The sequence below is a fragment of the Lepus europaeus genome, chromosome 5 (genome assembly GCF_033115175.1).
Source record: "Lepus europaeus isolate LE1 chromosome 5, mLepTim1.pri, whole genome shotgun sequence".
NCBI lineage: Eukaryota > Metazoa > Chordata > Mammalia > Lagomorpha > Leporidae > Lepus > Lepus europaeus.
The window spans coordinates 37,507,707-37,527,447 of NC_084831.1; the positions used below are offsets into that span (position 1 = coordinate 37,507,707).

Consider the following 19,741-nt stretch of genomic DNA (forward strand, 5'->3'; position numbering starts at 1 on the left):
GTTGATTTTCTGTCTGTTTGATCTGTCCATTACTGAAAGTGGAGTATTGAAGTCCCCTAGTATTATTGTATTGGAGTTTAAGTTTCCCTTTAAATCCTTTTACCGTTCTTTTAAATAGCCAGGTGCCCTGTAATTAGGTGCATATATATTTTTAATAGTTACATCTTCCTGTTGAAATGATCCCTTAATCATTATATAGTGTCCTTCTTTGTCTCTTTTAACAGTTTTTCTGTTAAAGTCTATATTGTCTGATATTAAGATGGCTACACGGCCGGCGCTGCGGCTCACTAGGCTAATCCTCCGCCTTGCGGCGCCGGCACACTGGGTTCTAGTCCCGGTCGGGGAACCGATCCTGTCCCGGTTGCCCCTCTTCCAGGCCAGCTCTCTGCTGTGGCCAGGGAGTGCAGTGGAGGATGGCCCAGGTCCTTGGGCCCTGCACCCCATGGGAGACCAGGATAAGCACCTGGCTCCTGCCATCGGATCAGCGCGGTGTGCCGGCTGCAGCGCGCCTACCGCGGCGGCCATTGGAGGGTGAACCAACGGCAAAAGGAAGACCTTTCTCTCTGTCCCTCTCTCACTGTCCACTCTGCCTGTCAAAAAATTAAAGAAAAAAAAAAAGAAAGGAAAAAAACAAGATGGCTACACTATCTTTTTTTTTTTTTTTTTCGTTTCTGTTTGCCTGGAATATCTTTATCCATTCTTTCACTTTCAGTCTGTGTGCATTTTTGTTGGAAAGATGTGTTTCTTGTAGGCAGCAAATAGATGGGTTTTGTTTTTTAATTCATTCAGCCAGTTTGTGCCTTTTAACTGGGGAGTTGAGGTCATTTACAATGTGACTATTGATAAGTAATGACTTTGCCCTGCCATTTTCCCACAGATATTCCTAATTTTTACTTTGAATTTCCTTTGAAATTCTTCTTTTAGCTTTTTTCATAGTGATGACCATGTTCCTGTGTTTCCGTGTGTAACACATCCTTAAGCATCTTTTATAGGGCTGGACAAGTGGTGAAAAATTCTTTCAATTTCTGTTTGTTGTGGAAGATCTCTATTTTTCCTTCATTCATAAATGCGAGCTTTGCAGTATTCTGAGTTGACAGTTTTTTTCTCTTAAGACTTTTTATTCTCTCCTTGACTATAAAGTTTTTGATGAGAAATCCAGAGTGAGTCTAATTGGGTTTTCTCTGAATGTGATTTGGTGTTCCGTGCACATTTTAAGATATTTTCTTTATGTTTTACTATGGGGAGTTTTACTACAATGTGTCGTGTTGAAGAGCTTTTCTGGTCATTTCTATTGGGAGATCTGTGTATTTACTGTTCTTGGATGTCTCTTTTTCTCCAAATTGGGTAAGTTTTCTGTTATTATTTAATTAAGAAGGCCTTCCAATCCTGTCTTTCTTTTCACGCCTTCTGGAACTTCTAGGATCTGTATGTTGGGTTGCTTAATAGTGTCTTATAGATCTGCAGCTGTGTATTTTAGTTTTCTAATTTGTTTTTCTTTTCTTCTTCTTCTTTTTTTTTTTTTCCTTTGGTCTGACTAATATTTCCAGAATTTTGTGTTCTAGTTCTGATATTCTTTCTTCTGTCTTACCTATTCTGTTGTTAAAGCTTTCGATTGCATTTTTTATTTGATCTATCGAATTCTTCATTTCTAGTATTTGATTCTGACTTCTCTTTAATATCTCAATATTTTGGGAGCGTTTTTTATTTAGATCGTGAATTTGCTTCTGATTGTTTCTAAGTAACTGACACCTAATTTTCTGAATTCTGTTTCTGGCATATCCTCTATCTCTACATCTTCACCTTCTATTATTGAATAGTCGTGGTGTTCCTTTGAGGGGCTTGTAATGTCTTCCTCATTCTTATTTAGGGTTTTTCCTTTGTTTTTTGGCATTTGTGTATTTTGTCTGTGGAGATTGTCTTGTGAGGATTCTCTGTTATGAGCCGCTATGTGTTTGTGCTTTGCAAGTGGAAGCACAGAGTGCCATCTCCTGGAGCCCTACCCAGTTCTCTGCTGTGGTGGAAGTGGGTACAAACTCCGGTGCACTTAACCCCACCTACTGGGACCTGGCTTGCTTCTCAGTGGTTGATGGAAAGGGTTCAAATTTTTGATTTTCAGGACTTCTCCTTGTAGTATGTCTTGTGGGGTGGAGAAGAAATTTTTCTGAAATGTTGTGTACCTTGTTCCTGGGTGGGGGTTGTGGTGGGGTGGTCCCCACAATTGATGAGTGTGTGCTCAGGAGGCTAAGGCTGCCCTCCCCTGCTTGCGTTGGAATATAAACAGACAAGATGTCTTCTCTCAGCCAGCTGCAGGTCTGTGTCAGGAGAGATGGGGGCTGGAGATGGGCTGTGGAGTATGCAACCTCTCTGGTTTTTATACTTTTTCGCTTTTTTCTTTTTTTTCCTGCGTGGAAATTCAAAAGCAGTTTGTCAAGCTACCCCTCCCACTATTTTTCACTGCTCTGTGGACTCACCGTTTCTGACTAACCTGGTCTGCTGGGGCAGGCACCAGCTGCCCCACTCCCTGCCTCTACTGTGCCTCCGCTGCTTCCCTTTTTTGTTTGCTCTTTGGCTTCCTGGGCTTCCCATGGTGGATTTCCCACAGCTTTATCTCCGGCATGTATCTTTGCTCCTTTTTAACTATCTATTTTGCATGACTTGGATCGTCCTGTTGCTATCCATAATATGCATCTCATGAACTTTTAAAAGACCCCTTATATGCATGGATTTCAATTTTTTTTAAAGATTTATTTATTTACTTGAAAGTCAGAGTTACACACACACACACACACAGAGGGGTGGGTGTCCTCCATCCGCTGGTTCACTCCCTAGTTGGCCACATGGGCTGGAAGTGGGCCAACCTGAGGCCAGGAGCCAGGAGCCTCCTCCAGTTCTCCCATGTGGGTGTAGGGGCCCAAGGACTTGGGCCATCTTCCACTGCTTTCCCAGGCCACAGCAGAGAGCTGGATCAGAGCAGCCGGGACTCGAATTGGCGCCCATACGGGATGCTGGCACTGCGGGCGGCTGCACCACAGTGCCAGCCCCAGATTTCAGTTTTTTATAGCACCAAAATAATTCTAGAAAAATTCCGTTTTCCACAGTTTTTGAGGTACCCTGTAGAGTGATGTGTTATTGGATTTTAGAACCATAAAGCTAATCTAATTTTAAAATTTGTTGTAATTTTGTCTTCTGACAATGGTGTTGTCACCAGCAGTAGATTCTGAGTAGGCCCTAAATGGTTGTTTTGCTCTCCTGCTCTCATCCCAAGTAGTGTTATTTATGTTAGTCACACAATGTGGGTTAATTATGAGTTACATAGAGAGAAGTAGTCATTTTAGTGGTATAGTAGGCCTTTTTTTCTCTTGTTTATTTGAAAAGTTGAGGCGCACACACACACACACACACAGGTCTCCTATCTGCTGATTCATTCTTCAAATGCTTCCAAGAGCTGGGCATGTGCCAGGCTGAAGCCAGATCCAGGAACTCAATCCAGGTCCCTAATATGGGTGGCAATGACCCAACTACTTGATTTTTCATGGTTGCTTCCCAGGTTGTGTATCAGCAGGAAGCTAGAATCAGGAGTAGAGCTGGGATTCAGACCCAGGCACTCTGATATGTCCCAAAAAGATTATCTTAACTGCTGCTCCAAATCCCACCCCAAACCTTGATTTTAAATTTTAGTGGAGAAATTATCTCCAACACCTAGTCTTCTGTCTACTTTGAGTAGGAGATTTTATTATGTTTTCTAGGGTTGGTTAAGAGTGCTGCTGGTGCAGCAGAAGAGTAATTAAAAATACGTGTGCATATATTAATGATAACTCACAGAGAGTTTGAGGGAGGGTTGTAGTGGAGACAGCCTTGACCCACAGTCATCTTTGTCCTGGTGATTATTGACATAAAGGACAAACACAGCCTTATGACTCTTGGCTTGCGTATTTACTTGTGGGGGTAGTGGTTACTGCTTTGGACATTGGCCTTTATCTTTTTGGACATATTTTATTGGTTTAGTAATGGTGAGTAATGAGTAATGCATAGAGGCAATGATTCCCTGTGTGTCTATGTGAATGACACCATTTCATTTTTTATGTAATACCTTTAGAATTTTACTTTGTCACGCTTTTACAAGAAAAAGGCTATGTGTGGTTATATCTCCAGGACTTAGTATGTACAGCTTTCTTTGCATCTTCAAAACATAATTTAAGATATTTTGTTTAATATTATCAGATATTACTTTAAGTTGCTTGGTAAATACCTTTTTTTTTTTTTTTTTGACAGGTAGAGTTATAGACAGAGAGAGAGAGACAGAGAGAAAGGTCTTCCTTCTGTTGGTTCACGCCCCAAATGGCCACTGCGGCCGGCGCTGCGCCGAACCAATGCCAGGAGCCAGGTGCTTCTTCCTGGTTTCCCATGCAGGTGCAGGGCCCAAGCACTTGGGCCATCCTCCACTGCCCTCCTGGGCCACATCAGAGAGCTGGACTGGAAGAGGAGCAACTGGTGCTAGAACCTGGCGCCCATATGGGATGCCAGCGCTGCAGGCAGAGGATTAACCAAGTGAGCCAAGGTGCCAGCCCCAAGAAATACCACTTTTTTAAAAGAAGGTATTTTATTTTATTTTATTTATTTGAGAGGCAGAGTGACAGAGAGGGAGAGACAAAGAAAGAGATCTTCAGTCTGCTGATTCAGTCCCCAAATGACTGCAAGGGCTGATGCTGGACCAGGCAAAAGCCAGGAGAATGAAACTCCCTCTGGGTCTCTCATGTGGGTGGCAGAGGTCTAAGTACTTGGTCATCATCTGCTGCTTTCCCAGGCACATTTGCAAAAACAGGATAGTAAGTAGAGCAGCCAGAATTCAAATTTGCCACTCCAGTATGGGATGTTGGCATTACATGTGGCAGCTTAACCCACTTACCGCTATGCTGGGTTCCCAGGAAATACGATGTTTGCAGAAAGTCTCGCAGTGTGTCAATTTGAGAAATCCAAAATTTTAATAATAAAATATTATAGGGGTAGGTGATGTGGCGTAGTAGATAAATCTGCCGCCTGTAGTTCCTGCATCCCAGATGGGCGCCAGTTCAAATCCTGGCTGCTCCACACCTGATCCAGCTCTCTGCTATGGCCTGGGAGAGCAGTAGAAGATGGCCCAAGTCCTTGGGCCCCTGCACCTGTGTGGGAGACCCGGAAGAAGCTCCTGGCTCCTGGCTTCTGCTTGGCCCAGCTCTGGCCATTGTGGCCAACTGGGGAGTGAACCAGTGGATGGAAGACCTCTCTCCCTGCCTCTCCTTCTCTCTCTGTGTATCTCTGACTTTCAAGTGAATAAATAAATTTAAAAACAATATTATTATTATAAATCTTTTTTATTTTTAGAAAAGGCAGAGAGAGAGTGAGAAAGAGAGCTCCCATCTGCCAATTCACTCCCCATATATCTACGACAGTTGAGAATGAGCCACACTTGAAACTGGGATCCAGGAATTCAGCCCAAATCTCCCATATGGGTGACATTACCTGCTGCCTCCAAGGGTGTGCATTAGCAGGAATGTGGAATTGGGTTTGCAACCAGGTCTCAAACGCAAGCACTCTGATACGGGATGAAAATATTCCAAGTGTCTATGCCAAATGTCTCCCTTATAATAACAGAATTTTAGAGACTGCTAAAACAATGTGTCCTGGAGTGTTAGGGGGTGGAGTTAAGTTTTAGTGAACAGCACTTCATTCTTTAGTTTTGTGCTTCACTGTTCTTAGGTCAGGTTTTTTTTTTTTTTTAAGATTTTTTTATTATTTATTTCAAAGAGTTACACAGGCAAGGAGAGGCAGAGAGAGAGAGAGAGAGAAAGCGGGGGGGGGGGGAAGGGGAAGGAAAAGGGGAAGAGGACAAGAGGAGGAGAGGAAGAGAGGAGGAGAGGAGAGGTCTTTCATCCACTGGTTCACTTTCCAGTTGGCCACAATGGCCGGAGCTGTACCAATCTGAAGCCAGGAGCCAGGAGCTTCTTCTAGGTCTCTTGGAGTGGGTAGCAGCCAGAAGACTGTCAATAAATAAAACTGACAGAAAACAGACAGTTCAGAAAATCATTACAATGAAAAGTAAAGTAGCTATGGTTGAAAAAATAAAGAAATGTTTGAGGATATAGAGGTAGGCTAGGGAAACTTCCCAGAATAAGTGTTTAAACTGAGAATTACAAAGTTTAAGTTTATGAAGTTTAAACAAGAATGTATAAAAAGAGATAAGGAAAGTAATCTATGCAGAGACAATAGTAGATGTGAAGACCTGAAGATGAGAGAGACAAAAAGATAAGACTGGAGAGTTGTACAAATGATACTGAAGAGAGAAGTCTCAACAGTCAGGAAACAAGGAGGTTTTAGCCTTGGCTATAGAGGAGTTTTAAGAAGAGAACTGATCTATTAAAAATAGTTTTGAGTTCAAAATGTTATATTAAGACTATTTGATATCAGTCAGAAAGTAGGTATTAATTACCTGATTTTACATTGTTCGAATATTAAGATTTAAGGGGACAAAACTAAATGGGAGGGAGATCAGTTGGTAATGTGTTGTAGATGATAGTGGCTTACACTAGAGTATACTTACCAGTAGAGATAAGAAGAACTGAAAGGTTAAAAGCAGATATTTCAGAGATAGAATTCATGGGACTTGATAAACAGTGGATATGGAGAGTGTGGGGAATCAAGAATCACTCTGGGTTTGGTGGTAAGATCACAAAAATGGAAGACTGAAGGAGCAAGGTTGAATAGGAAACATAAGTTGAATTTTAGACATACTGAGTACAAAATAGTTGTCTATATTAAAATAAGAATATAGAGCTCAGGAAAAAGATCTGAGATGGAGGTATGAATTTGAAAATCACCAGTAAAAAATGTAGGAAGGATAATGTCGAGCTAGAATTTTAAGGACAATCAACATTTAAGAGTCTAAACTTATGAAAGATGAGCCTGCAAAGGTATTTAAGTAGTGTTTGCCAAGATAAGAAGAAAAATAGGGGAATGTAGCTTCATGGAAAGAGCAGTCCTTCAAGACAGAAGAATGAGAGGTGCTGTTTAACAGTTGAAGAGAAAAAAGATTGATGGAGGGGTTAGCACAGTGGGTAGAGCTGCTGCCTGCAGTGCTGGCATCCCACGTGGGTACTGGTTCAAGTCCCAGCTGCTCCTCTTCCGATCCAGCTCTCTGTTATGGCCTGGGAAAGCAGAAGAAGGTGGCCCAAGTCCTTGGGCCCCTGCACCCACGAGAGAGACCTGAAAGAAGCTCCTAGCTCATGGTTTTGGATGGGCCCAGCTCCGGCCATTTGGGGAGTGAACCAGTGGATGGAGGATCTCTCTGCCCCCCTCTCTCTCTCTCTCTCTCTCTGCCTACCTACCTACCTATCTCTTTGCCTCTGCTTCTCTGTAATTCTACCTTTCAAATAAATAAATAAATAAATCTTTAAAAAAGGAGAATGATAGAATAAAAATGCAGTGGAGGTTCTTTGCCTGGAGACTACTGGCAACTTGGCAAGAATGGTTTAAATGGGATGGTAAGGTCTGGAGACATTTACCCTGGGTTGAGTAATGAGTAGGAAATGAGTGATTGGAGACAGAGAAGAGCACAGAATTGATAAGACAGTGTTTGAAGAGAAATATATGGTAATTAAAGGAATGCTTTTCTTTTCTTAAAAGGAGATAAAGTTGATTATATCCAGAATGCTAATCAAGTTATATGGACTTGGATGTGTTCAGAATTAATTTTTTTAAAATTAATGTATTTGAAAGGCAGAGGCAGAGAGAGAGAGGTCTTTGATCCGCTGGTTCACTCCCCAAATGGCCAGAGCTGGGCCCATCTGAAGCCAGAAATTAGGAACTTCTTCCAGGTCTCTCTTGTGATTGCAGGTGACCAAGGACTATAACCTCAGCAGACATTTTGTTAAAATTAATAATCTGGATATAAATTTATATGGAAATACAGAGAGTCAGGAATATCCAAAGTAGTCTTAGAGACTACTGACTTAGAGACGGCCTGACTTCAATGTTTATGAAAGATAGTGTGGTCCTGGAATAGGGTGGGAAAATAGAATAATAGAATTTAGTAGAGAGCCCAAAAATATCCTTTTCTATTCTGATTTGATATTCAGGAAAGGTGCCAAAGCAACCTGTTAAGTAAAGGGTAGTGTTTTCAATCAATGGTGCTAAAATAAGCAGATAATCCATATGTGGAAATAAAAATACCTTAACTTCACCTCACTTATTACCTGAAAATTAATTGAGAATGGATTATAAACCTACATAAACAACTAAAGTCATGGAGTTTCTAGAAATAAAATATCAAAAAATATTTTGTGACCTTAGAGTGGGCAAAGTTTTTCTTAGACAAGATACCGAAAAGGATTAACTATTACCCTCCACCCTCCAAAAGACAAATAGACCTTCATGAAAATTAAAAACTTTTGCTCATCAAAAGACAGCACTGACAACTTCAGTAGACAACCATAGACTGAGAGAAAAATATTCTCAAAACATATCTAACAAATAACTTGTACCTATAATATATGAAGGACTCTTACAACTCAATAATAAAAAGATAAAAACCCAATTTAATAGAGGACTAATTTTTTTATGCTTTTATAAAGGAATATATACTAATGATTAATAAGTACATGAAAACATGCTCAACATCATCAGTCATTAGGAAAGGGCAAACTAAAGTCACAATGAGCTACAACTAAAATGACTAAGATATAAAAATCTGGTAATTATATATTTCAATGGATGTAGAACAGTTGAATTTTCTTATATTACTAATGTAAATATGACATGTATTGTCAGGAATGTGAAACACTTATAACTTGTATAATTTTTTATGAAGTATTAACATGGCATAATCACTTTAGGATAGGTCTGCTTATTTCATATAAAACTAAACATTTATCTGACCTGTTTAAGGTAAATCTCTTAGAGATTTACCAAAGCAAGAGGATGCATAGCTTATGAAAAGACTTGTACAGCAATGTTAATAGCCCCAAAGTGGGAGTAATTGAGATGTCCACCACTAGGAGAAAGGATAAATAGACTATGGTATGGTAGAATATGGTATATTCATATTGCTACTGCTATATTTTACAACATGGATGAATCTGAGAACCCTATACCAGTGGGAAAAGCCTATATAAAAAGATTCTGGAGCAAGCAAAAGTGGTTTATGGTTAACAACAACAATAACAAAAAAGTGAGAATAGTATTTGCTTGGAGAGGAGGATGGTGTTTTGAGAATTTGCCAAGAAAGGACACGATGGAACTTTCTGGATTGATGGACATAGTCTATATTTTGATAGAGAATTGAGGTACCTGAGTGCTGTTACCAAACTTGCCACTGGGCATACTTTTGTTCTATTCAGTGTTTGTAGATTTCAAAAACAAAAAGCAAAAAACTGAGTTTTGGTTAATGATATATTCATATATATATGCTAATGCATTTGAAAAATAGATGCATAGATGGCTAAATACATCATAGAGCAAATACAGTAAAATGTTAACAATTACAAAATCTGGATTATGGGTATGTGAGTATTCACTGGATGAGATACATCTTTAATCTTTTCCATGTTTTCTATATTTGAATTTTTTCATGATGTATTTGGAGGAAAATGGAGTTGCTGTTGAAATGAAATGCAATACTTATTAATTATAGTTTTTAAAAATATAGTATACTTGTAGAAACAAAATGTAAGCTTCTTAGAAATGAATCTAATCTATGGCCGTACAACCCTGAAAGCTTTGGATCTCATCTAATCTTAGAGACTAGCTAGACTTGGGCCTGGATAGTACTTGGGTGGAGAAATAAGTCTCAAGAAAGATCTGTGTAATCTTTATGTAGAAAAGTAAAAAGTTTACTAAAACATATTAAAGAGGACGTTAGTAATGGAGAAGTTTATCTTTTCTTGTTAGGAGTTCTCTGTATTGTAAATATGTGAATTTCCCCCAGATCAGCTCTATATTGAGACTTATGTGAATGCAACTTTGTGTCTACAAGATAATTCTAAAATTTGTGCAGAAGAGCAAAGCCCTGAGAATAGCTCCTGTAATTTTGAAGAATAATAAGGTGGGTGGACTTGCCTTTTCAGTATCAATATTTATTGCCAAGCTATACAAATTAAATAGTGTGCTATCAGTATAATGGAACAGCATATAAAGCAGAAAAAAAGAGGCCTCTGCACATATATGGAAACGATACATGATGGAACTGATTTTGCTTATCATTGAATAAATGACATTGGGATAATTGATCATCCATATAGAGAAAAATATAATGGGGTTCCTATCTGTCTCCATACATAAAAATAATATCCAGATATATTAACAGACTTGTGAAAAATCTAAAAACTTTAGAATAAAGTATATCTTCATATCTGTATTAGGGGATGGATTTCTAAATTTGACTATATAAAACTTAAAAAAACTTTTATGACCTCATTAAAAAGAAAGGAAAAGACTGAGAACATATTTTTGGTGATATAACCTACAAATACTTACTATTAGGAGTTTGGAACATCCAAACCCAGTGGCCGTAGAAGGCCCATAAAATCATTTGGTTGGCCCTGCCAAGGCAGGACTCAAAATACAGTAAATCTGTAGCAGGCTAATTTTTAAATTGATAGGCCCAAGAATACTATTATAAACATTCAAATGACCCATTGCAAAAAAGGTTCCCCACCTCTGACACTCCAGACCATCGTGTAAACATCTGTAACTCAATAAGAAAAAAAAAAAAAAAAAAAAAAAAAAAAAAAATCTAATAGAAAAATTAGCTATGGATATCTAATAGACGGGTACAGCTGATGAAACCTAATGGTTAATAAATACATGAAACATTGCTTAATTTCACTAGTAAATATGGGAAATACTATTTAAAGCTGTATGTTAGCCACTAGCAAAAATTAAACAGTCTTAACAGTTAGCAAGTATTAGAGAATATGTGTAATGCTTTGTTCAACAAATATTCTTTTAGCTCGTGCCAGTCAATGTTCTGAGTTTTGGGGATGTATTAGTAAAGAAAATGGGCTACAATCCTTCATGGAGGCCAAATTCTAAAGGGGAAGACAAAAAACAAACAAGAACATAGTAAGTAAATTATAGTGTAGTATGTTGGAAGTGATGTGTCAAGAGAAATAAAGTAGAGCAGAATAAGAGGGCACTGATGGAAAATAAATTGCAGAATCATATGAGGCTACTTCAGCTAGTTCATGGAAAGTGAAATAAAAAGGTTACGTTTATTTGGTGGAAAATACTTTTAAATCTATGTATAATTTTCTCATAATACACATATTCCACAAACTTTTTGAGGAACCCTTTTGTAGGGCTACCAAGATTGGCTTCATTGAGAACTCACATGAAAACCGAGCCAAGACTTTGAAGGTTTTTAGGGAATTAGCCAAGGAGATCTCTGTAGGCAGCATTTTTTTTTTTTTTTTAAGATTTATTTATTTACTTGAATGGTATAGAGAGAGAAAGAGAAAGAAAAATCTTCCATCTGCTGGGGGAAAGAGATATCTTCCATCTGCTGGCTCCCTCCCCCCATGGCCTTAATAGCCAGGGCTGGGCCAGGTGAAAGCCTAGAACTCCATTCAGGTCTCCCACATGTATGGCAGAGGTTCAAGTACTTGGGTCATCTTCTGCTGCTTTCCCAGGCTTATTAGTGAAGAGCTATATCAGAATTAGAAGAGCCAGCACTCAGACCCTCCAATATCTAAAGCTGGCATTGCAATTAGGAGCTTAACCCCCCATGTCACAAAGCTGGCTTCTGGAGAGGAGCAGCATTCTTAAGCAGAATAAACAGATTGTCATAAAGTCTTTTTAAAAAAGGATTTATTTTATCTATTTGAAAGACAGTTACAGAGGGAGGTAGAGACAGAGAGAGAGAAGTCTTCCATCTGCTGGTTCACTTCCCAAATGGCTGCAACGGCCAGAGTTGAGCCGATCTGAAGCCAGGAGCCAGGAACTTCCTCTGGGTCTCCCATGTGGGTATGGGGGCCCAAGGACTTGGACCATCCTCCACTTGCTTTCCAAGGTGCATTTAGCAGGGAGCTGGATCAAAAATGGAGCAGCCAGGACTCAAACCAGTGCCCATATGTGATGCCAGTGCTGCAGGCCAGGGCTTTAATCTGCTGCGCCACAGTGCCGGCTCCTCATAAAGTCTTAACATAGGGGGATATTTGATGTGTTTAAGGAACAATAATGAGTTCAGTGTTACTTGACTGAATGTACAAGAAGTGGAAGTCAGAGAGACAATGGAAAGGGGTAGTGGGCTACCCTTCTAGGTCTTTATGTCAGTTTTGGCTTAAAAAAAAACTTTAATTGATTAATTTAAAATTGACATGATTATTCATATTTTTGGGTACAGTGTGGTGTTTCAGTACATTTATGCATGTACAATGATGAACTCAAGATATTTAGGTTGTTATCACAAACATTTATCATTTCTTTGTATGAGAACGTTCTCTTCTATCTTGCTATAACTTTGTCCCCTTATCTAATCTCTTGCCAATTCCCCTCTGTCCTTTACCCTCTTGGGTCTCCTGTGGCCACTATTCTCTCTGCTTCTTTGAGCTCAGCTTTTTTAGATTCCACATATGAGTGAGGTCATGTAGTATCTGTCTTTCTCTGCCAGCATTATTTCACTTAACATCATAGTCTCTGATTCATCCATGTTGCTGCATCATGACAGGATGTGTGTATATATACCACATTTTCTTCATCTATTCATTTGTTGATGGACACTTAGGTTGATTCCATATGTTGGTTATTGTGTATAGAGCTGCAATAAACACATGAGTGCAGGTATCTTTACCATATACTGATTTTATATGTGAGGGGTCTTCAAAAGGTTCATGACAAATGAGTGCTGTGAAAGAAAAAAACTATGCAGGGATCTCAAATTTTTTGACACCAAGGTAAACTTATTTTCAGTTTCATTTTTGATGAACTTTTTAAAGTCTTTTCATACTGTGGATGTATACACAGTATTGTTATTGCTAGATCCTGTAGTAGTTTATTTTTATTTATTTGAGAGGCAGATAGATGGAGAGTGCTCCCATCCATTGCTTCGATTCTCAAATGCCTGCCAGGCTGGAGCCAGGAGCTAGGAATGTAGTCTAGGTCTCCTGTGTGGGTAAGCCAGAACCCAATCAGTTGAGCCATCACCATTGCCTTCCAGTGTCTTCACCAGCAAGAAGCTGGAGTCAGAAGCTGAAGCTGGGAATTGAATTCAGGCATTCACATGTCAGATTGCAGGCATTTAAGCCACTAGGCTGATCACCCACTCTTGTGTTTTTAATTTTTGAGGAACCTTATTCTATTTTCCTATACTGACTGTACTAATTTACACTCCCACCAATAGTTAGAAGAGTACCCCTTTCTCCACATCCTTTCTAGTATTTGTTATATTTTGTCATTTTGATAATAGCTGTTCTAACTGGAATGAGGTGATATCTTACTGTGATTTTAAGTTGCATTGCTCTGACGATTAATAGTGTTGAACTTTTTTCATATTCGTGTGGACTGTATTTGAGAGGTATCCATTTCTTTTTGCTCATTCTTTGGTTGGATTTTTGTTTTGTTTTGCTGGTAAATTTTTAAAGCTCCTTATATATTCTGGATATTAACCCCTTTATCATGTTTGTGAATATTTCCTTCCATTCAGTAGTTGTGTTTTCGTTCTGTTGATTTCCTTTGCTGTACAGAAGCCTTTTAGTTTGATGTAATTCCTCTTACCTATTTTTCCTTTTATTGCCTGTTTTTATGTTCTTGACCAGACCAGTCTTGGAGCATTTCCCCTGTGTTTCTTTTAGTTGTTTTATAGTTTCAGGTTTTACATTTGAGTCTTTAATCAATTTTGAGTTAATTTTTATATATAGTAAGACATAGAGTGGTTTAACCTCGTTCTTCTACAGGTGGACATCCAGTTTTTCCAGTGTCATTTATTGCTGAAATGTATGTTCTTGGCACTTTAGTCAAAAGCCATTTAGTTTTAAGTGCTTGAATTTATTTCTAATAATAGGATCCCTATTTTGTTTCATTGGTCTGTGCTTCTGTTTTTATTATTTTATTGTTATTTTATGTTATTATTTTTATATTATATTTTTATTTTATTTTATTATTTTATTACCATGCTGTTTTGGTTACTATAGCTTTGTAGTATACTTTGAAGTCAAGTAGTGTGATGCTTCTAGCTTTGTGTTTTGTTTTGCTTGGCTTTGACTCATGAATGAAATGGAGAGTCATTAGAGGGTTTTGAGCAGTACTGTTGTGTTCTTAACTTACTTTTTTTTTTGACAGGCAGAGTTAGTGAGAGAGAAAAAGACAGAGAGAAAGGTCTTCCTTTTTTCCGTTGGTTCACCCCCCCCAAATGGCTGCTACGGCCGGCGCACTGTGCCGATTCGAAGCCAGGAGCCAGGTGCCTCCTCCTGGTCTCCCATGTGGGTGCAGGGCCCAAGCACTTGGGCCATCCTCCACTGCCTTCCCGGGCCACAGCAGAGAGCTGGACTGGAAGAGGAGCAACCGGGACAGAATCTGGCGCCCCAACTGGGACTAGAACCCGGGGTGCCGGTGCCGCAGGCAGAGGATTAGCCAAGTGAGCCACGGCGCCGGCCTTAACTTACTTTTAAGAAGAATCACTCTGTTATGTTGAGAATATGTATACCAGAGGGGGCCAAGGGTAGAGCAGGAATGGAATACCGTTTAGGAGACTTGAGAGGATATGGAAGAGACCATGTGACTTGTATTGCAATACCAAAAACTCATAGGCTTTTTTACAGCTCTTAGTAGAAAAACTTGAGTTTGAACTCTTTTATTGGAAAAATTAAATTGAGAGACTCAAGAATTGTTTTGATGCATAAGAAAACATTGAAATGAAATTGATTTTCCCTCTGTTGGAGAAGGGACAAATAAATTATTAGTGTATAGACTGGACTACTGACTAAAGATTATTGAACTAAAATGAAATATATCTACTGATGCCAACAGTTGAATACATGTAATTTGAAACAATGGATATGTAGTTTAAAAGCATGTAGAACAGCACTATTTATGATAACGTAAGATGTAATGACACGGACCGGTGCTGTGGCATAGTGAGTTAGGTCTCTGCCTGTGGTGTTGGCATCCAATGTGAGCATTGGTTTGAGTCCCGGCTGCTCCACTTCTGATCCAACTCCCTGCTGGTAGTCTGGGAGAGCAGTAGAGGATGGCCCAAGTGCTTGGGCCCCTGCACCCACATGGGAGACTGGGAGGAGGCTCCTGGCTCCTGGCTTCAGGTTGGCCCGGCTTCAGCTGTTGGGGTCATTTGGGGACTGAGCCAGTGGGTGGAAGACCTCTCTCTCTGTCTGTAATTCTGCCTCTCACATAAATGAATAAATATTTAGGGGAAAAAAAGATATAATGACACATATGTAAAAGATAAATAACAAATTAGGAATAGTTGTTAAGGGGATTGGTGTGGCTTAGCAGCTAAAGCTGCAGCCTGTGATGCTGGTATCCCATATGGGCGACTGGTTTGTGTTCTGGCTGCTCCACTTTTGATCCATCTCCCTGCTAATAGCCTGGGAAAAGCAATGCAAGATGGCCCAAGTATTTGGGTTCCTACTACCCACTTGGAAGACCTGGATGAAGCTCCTGGCTCCTGGCTCTGGCCTGGCTCAGCCCTGGCCATTGTGACCATCTGGGAAATAAACGAGAGTTTAGAAGATCTCTCTCTCTCTCTCTCTATCTGTCCCTCTTTCTCTCTGTAACTCGGTCTTTCAAATAAATAAATCTTAAAAAAAAAAAAAAGAATAATTGTTAAGTGGTTGTTAAGTGGGGCCCGTGAGAATTGTGACTTTATACATTTGGAAAGCAAGTTATAGGGACTCCAACTTATGGTAAGGGTTATTTTTCATGCCAGTGGTATGTACAGTAATCTTTTTTCCCTATTTTTATACTTACTTATTTGTCTAATACTGCCCCCTCATCCCATTTCATTCATTTCATATTGCTGTTGCTAATTATATGAATCCTTTACAAATTTATCAGTAGTTAATGCTTGGCCCAAAGAGTACATGGAATCTTTACTGGGGAGATGGTTCCATCTAGTGGAAAAAAATATTGCAAATGGTCTAAGAGACATTCCTTTTAGGAAGGAAGAATAAAGAAGTATAGTTATTCTAATGACTCTTTAACTAATATTAAGAGGAAAGTTTATTTAGAATGAGATGATTATTGAGCTGTAAATCTCCTGGGACATTTGAAAAACCTACACAACTGAGATAGGCCCTTATTTTTGTCTAATTTGTGTGTATTTTATTTTTCAGAAGGAGTTGAGCCTTCCAAGAAGAGGCAGCTTGTAAGTAGATTGATATTACCATTGCAATTATAATGATCTTCTACTTGGAAATCTGTCTTGGGAACTGCTCTTAGCATTGGAGGAATCCCATTCAAAAATCAATCTGTCTCTGTCTGTCTCTCTCTGTCTTTTCCCTCTATGGGCTGCTATCTGTGCCAGGGAAGCCAGCAGACCAGCTGACTTCTCTTGATAAATCAGGTTGTCCTTTCTTCTCTTACTTTCCCTCCCTCAAAGCTCCTTTCCTATGTCAATGTTTGCCTAGCATTTTGGGAAAACTATCACTTAAATGTCTTATACTTGTGTTTTGACATTTATTGAGTTTTAGTAGACTCAAACTAAGAAGGTAAAGATGTTAAAAATGAAGCTCTCTGTCTGTGTTTATTGTGTAGCATGGGGCTAGGGGAGGACAGACTTTTCTGACAAGCTGGGGCAAGCACAGCTAAGTTTGGAAACTAGGTTGAAATACGTTCCCAACCTTTTAGTTTTTACTCTAGCTTCAGGGTTAGAGGAGATTGACAAAAAGTCTTTGTCTGCATTTTAATTCCCTAATAATTTCTTGGACTGTTTTAAGAATTCTGCTGGGGTGGAGGATGGCCCAAGTGCTTGGGCCCTGCACCCCATGGGAGACCAGGAGAAGCACCTGGCTCCTGCCTTCGGATCAGCGCGGTGCGCAGGCCGCAGTGCGCCAGCCATGGCGGCCATTGGAGGGTGAACCAACGGCAAAGGAAGACCTTTCTGTCTCTCTCTCTCACCGTCCACTCTGCCTGTCCAAAAAAATAAATAAATAAAAGAATTCTGCTGGGACAATATGCAAATTTGACTTATCCAAGACATCTGGAATGATGGTTTAAGTGCATATTGGTGTCCAAGAACCTATATTTTATACATTCATACCATCTCCACCATGATTTACTAATAAGCAAATTTGGGAAACACTAAAGAAAATAGAGCTATGATAAAAAAAAACAAAGGCTTTAAAACTCTTGCAGAAGCATATGAGATGTAGTTAAGGAGGAGGTCATAAAATATTCATCTTTATTTATTAAGTATACTTTGTATATCTATCATGCATTTTTTCAAATTTATGGAATACAAACATAATAATTATATTACTGTCTTTGGGATTTTATTTTGTAAAAAGCACTCTTGACTACATTGCATTCAGATTTTTGTAAAGCCTTTTTGGCTAGCTTATGAAAGGTCATGATGGGACTTTACTTGTAAGGCAAAAAACACTTGAACCTTAAGTGTTAAGTCTTGGCTATGTCACTTATCTTGCTTTGTAAACCTAAACAAATCACTTCATTGACTTTAATCTTAGTTGCCTGATGTACAAAATGAAGATCATGACACACACTTTTTCTTTTTATTAAAGGACCTCTTTTTTATTGGAAGGATCACTTAATATTATGTGATAGTGATTCATTACTTTTACAAGTAGTTTTATTCTAAGATGTATTATTTTTAGAATTCTTGTAAACATGTTGGATTAAATTTAGGCTGGTTCTGTTATTTAAGAGCCACATATGTTCCTTTAAATTTAGATTTAACAGTGGATTTCAGTTCTGGCTTCACTGGTGTCCCAAGTCTTCTAAAAACTTGGGCAGGGATGCTACACATACTACATCAGCAAGACTCTCACTGGGGTGCTCCACTGAGTAGGTATATTTAAGGGGACTGACTTTTCAGCATCATATTCTGCAAATATTTGTGTTTCCTACTACTTCTGACATTTATTTCTTTTGATTGTCTTTATTTGCAAGTTCTCTGAGCTTTGCTTCAAGATTAAGTGAAATGAATTAATGCCTGAGTTTGGTAGCTTCTTCCAGGAATGTGTGCCTCTGATGAACGAAGTAGCTGGGAAGGAAGAGGAGGAAGAGGGTTATCCTTATTTTCATTTGATACTGAAAGAATTTTTTGGTCACTTCAGTTTTATTTTTTATTATTATTATTTTTAAAAGATTTATTTATTTATTTGAAAGAGTTACACACAGAGAGAAGGAGAGGCAAAGAGATAGAGAGGTCTTCCATCCGCTGGTTCACTCCGCAATTGGTCACAGTGGCCGGAGCTGTGCCAGTCTGAAGCCCGGAGTCAGGAGCTTCTTCCGGGTCTCCCATGCGGGTGCAGGGGCCCAAGGACTTAGGCTATCTTCCACTGCTTTCCCAGGCCATAGCAAAGAGCTGGATTGGAAGTGGAGTAGCCGGATCTTGAACTGGCGCCCACGTGGGATGTTGGCATTGCAGGAGGCTGCTTTACCCACTACACCACAGCGCTGGCTCCAGTCACTTCAGTTTTTTTTTTTTTTTAAAGATCTATTTATTTATTTGAAAGAGTTATATATAGAGAGAAGGAGACACAGAGAGAGAGAGTGGTCTTCCATCCACTGGTTCACTCTCCAGTAGGCCGCAGCAACCACAGCTGCACCGATCCAAAGCCAGGAGCCAGGAGCCAGGAGCTTCTTCTGGTCTCCCATGCTGGTGCAGGGGCCCAAGGACTTGGGTCATCATCTACTGCTTTCCCAGGCCATATCAGAGAGCTAGATTGGAAGTGGAGCAGCTGGGTCTTGAACTGGTGCCCATATGGGATGCTGGCACTGCAGATGGTGGCTTTACCCGCTACGCCACAGTGCTGACCCCTCAGTTTTAAATCAAAAGAATTTTTTGGTCATTTTAGTGTTATCTAAAGTTATGCCTATTCCAACTGCTATAAAATGTTTAATTAATAAGAATCAGAGCTAGACTTTAATTTTTAGATAATATAACTCATATTTGGACACTTGATCATCCAATAAAAAATACACATTTATACGTAGTATGTGCTGGGAACAGATCTAAGTTCTGAAGTTATAATGTTCAGTTAGATACATTATTCTCTCTCTCTCTTTTTTTTTTTTTTTAAGATTTCATTTATTTATTTGAGAGGTAGAGTTACAGACAGTGAGAGGGAGAAGCAGAGAGAAAGGTCTTTCTTCCATTGGTTCACTCCCCAAAGGGCCGCAACAGCCAGAGCTGCGCCGATCCGAAGCCAGAAGCCAGAAGCTTCTTCCGGGTCTCCCACGTGGGTACAGGGGCCCAAGAACTTGGGCCATCCTCTACTGCTATCCCAGGCCATAGCAGAGAGCTGGATTGGAAGAGGAGCAGCTGGGACTAGAACCAGTGCCCATATGGGATGCCAGCGCCACAAGCGGAGGATTAACCTTCTGTGCCACCGCGCCGGCCCCAGATACATTATTCTCTTGAAGAGCTTATATTATTTAAAATGCCAGAAATTCTCCATTTCTTCCATATAAACAATATCTTTTTTTTTTTTTTTTTTTTTGACAGGCAGAGTGGTTAGTGAGAGAGACAGAGAGAAAGGTCTTCCTTTTTGCCGTTGCTTCACCCTCCAATGGC

The 19,741-nt window shown here is 39.5% G+C and overlaps 1 protein-coding gene across 8 annotated transcripts in view; it reads left to right on the plus strand.

The window, feature by feature from the left end:
* The window catches only part of MAST2 (microtubule associated serine/threonine kinase 2), a 220,007-nt gene that overhangs the window by 85,440 nt on the left and 114,826 nt on the right, over window positions 1-19,741 (plus strand). For 6 of the 8 annotated variants that reach the window (XM_062191219.1, XM_062191220.1, XM_062191222.1 and 3 more), the window contains exon 4: window positions 16,317-16,348. In XM_062191219.1, coding sequence (XP_062047203.1) covers window positions 16,317-16,348 — 32 coding nt within the window. The remainder of the gene's footprint in view (window positions 1-16,316; window positions 16,349-19,741) is intronic. The other 2 variants (XM_062191221.1, XM_062191224.1) reach the window with 1 other exon arrangement.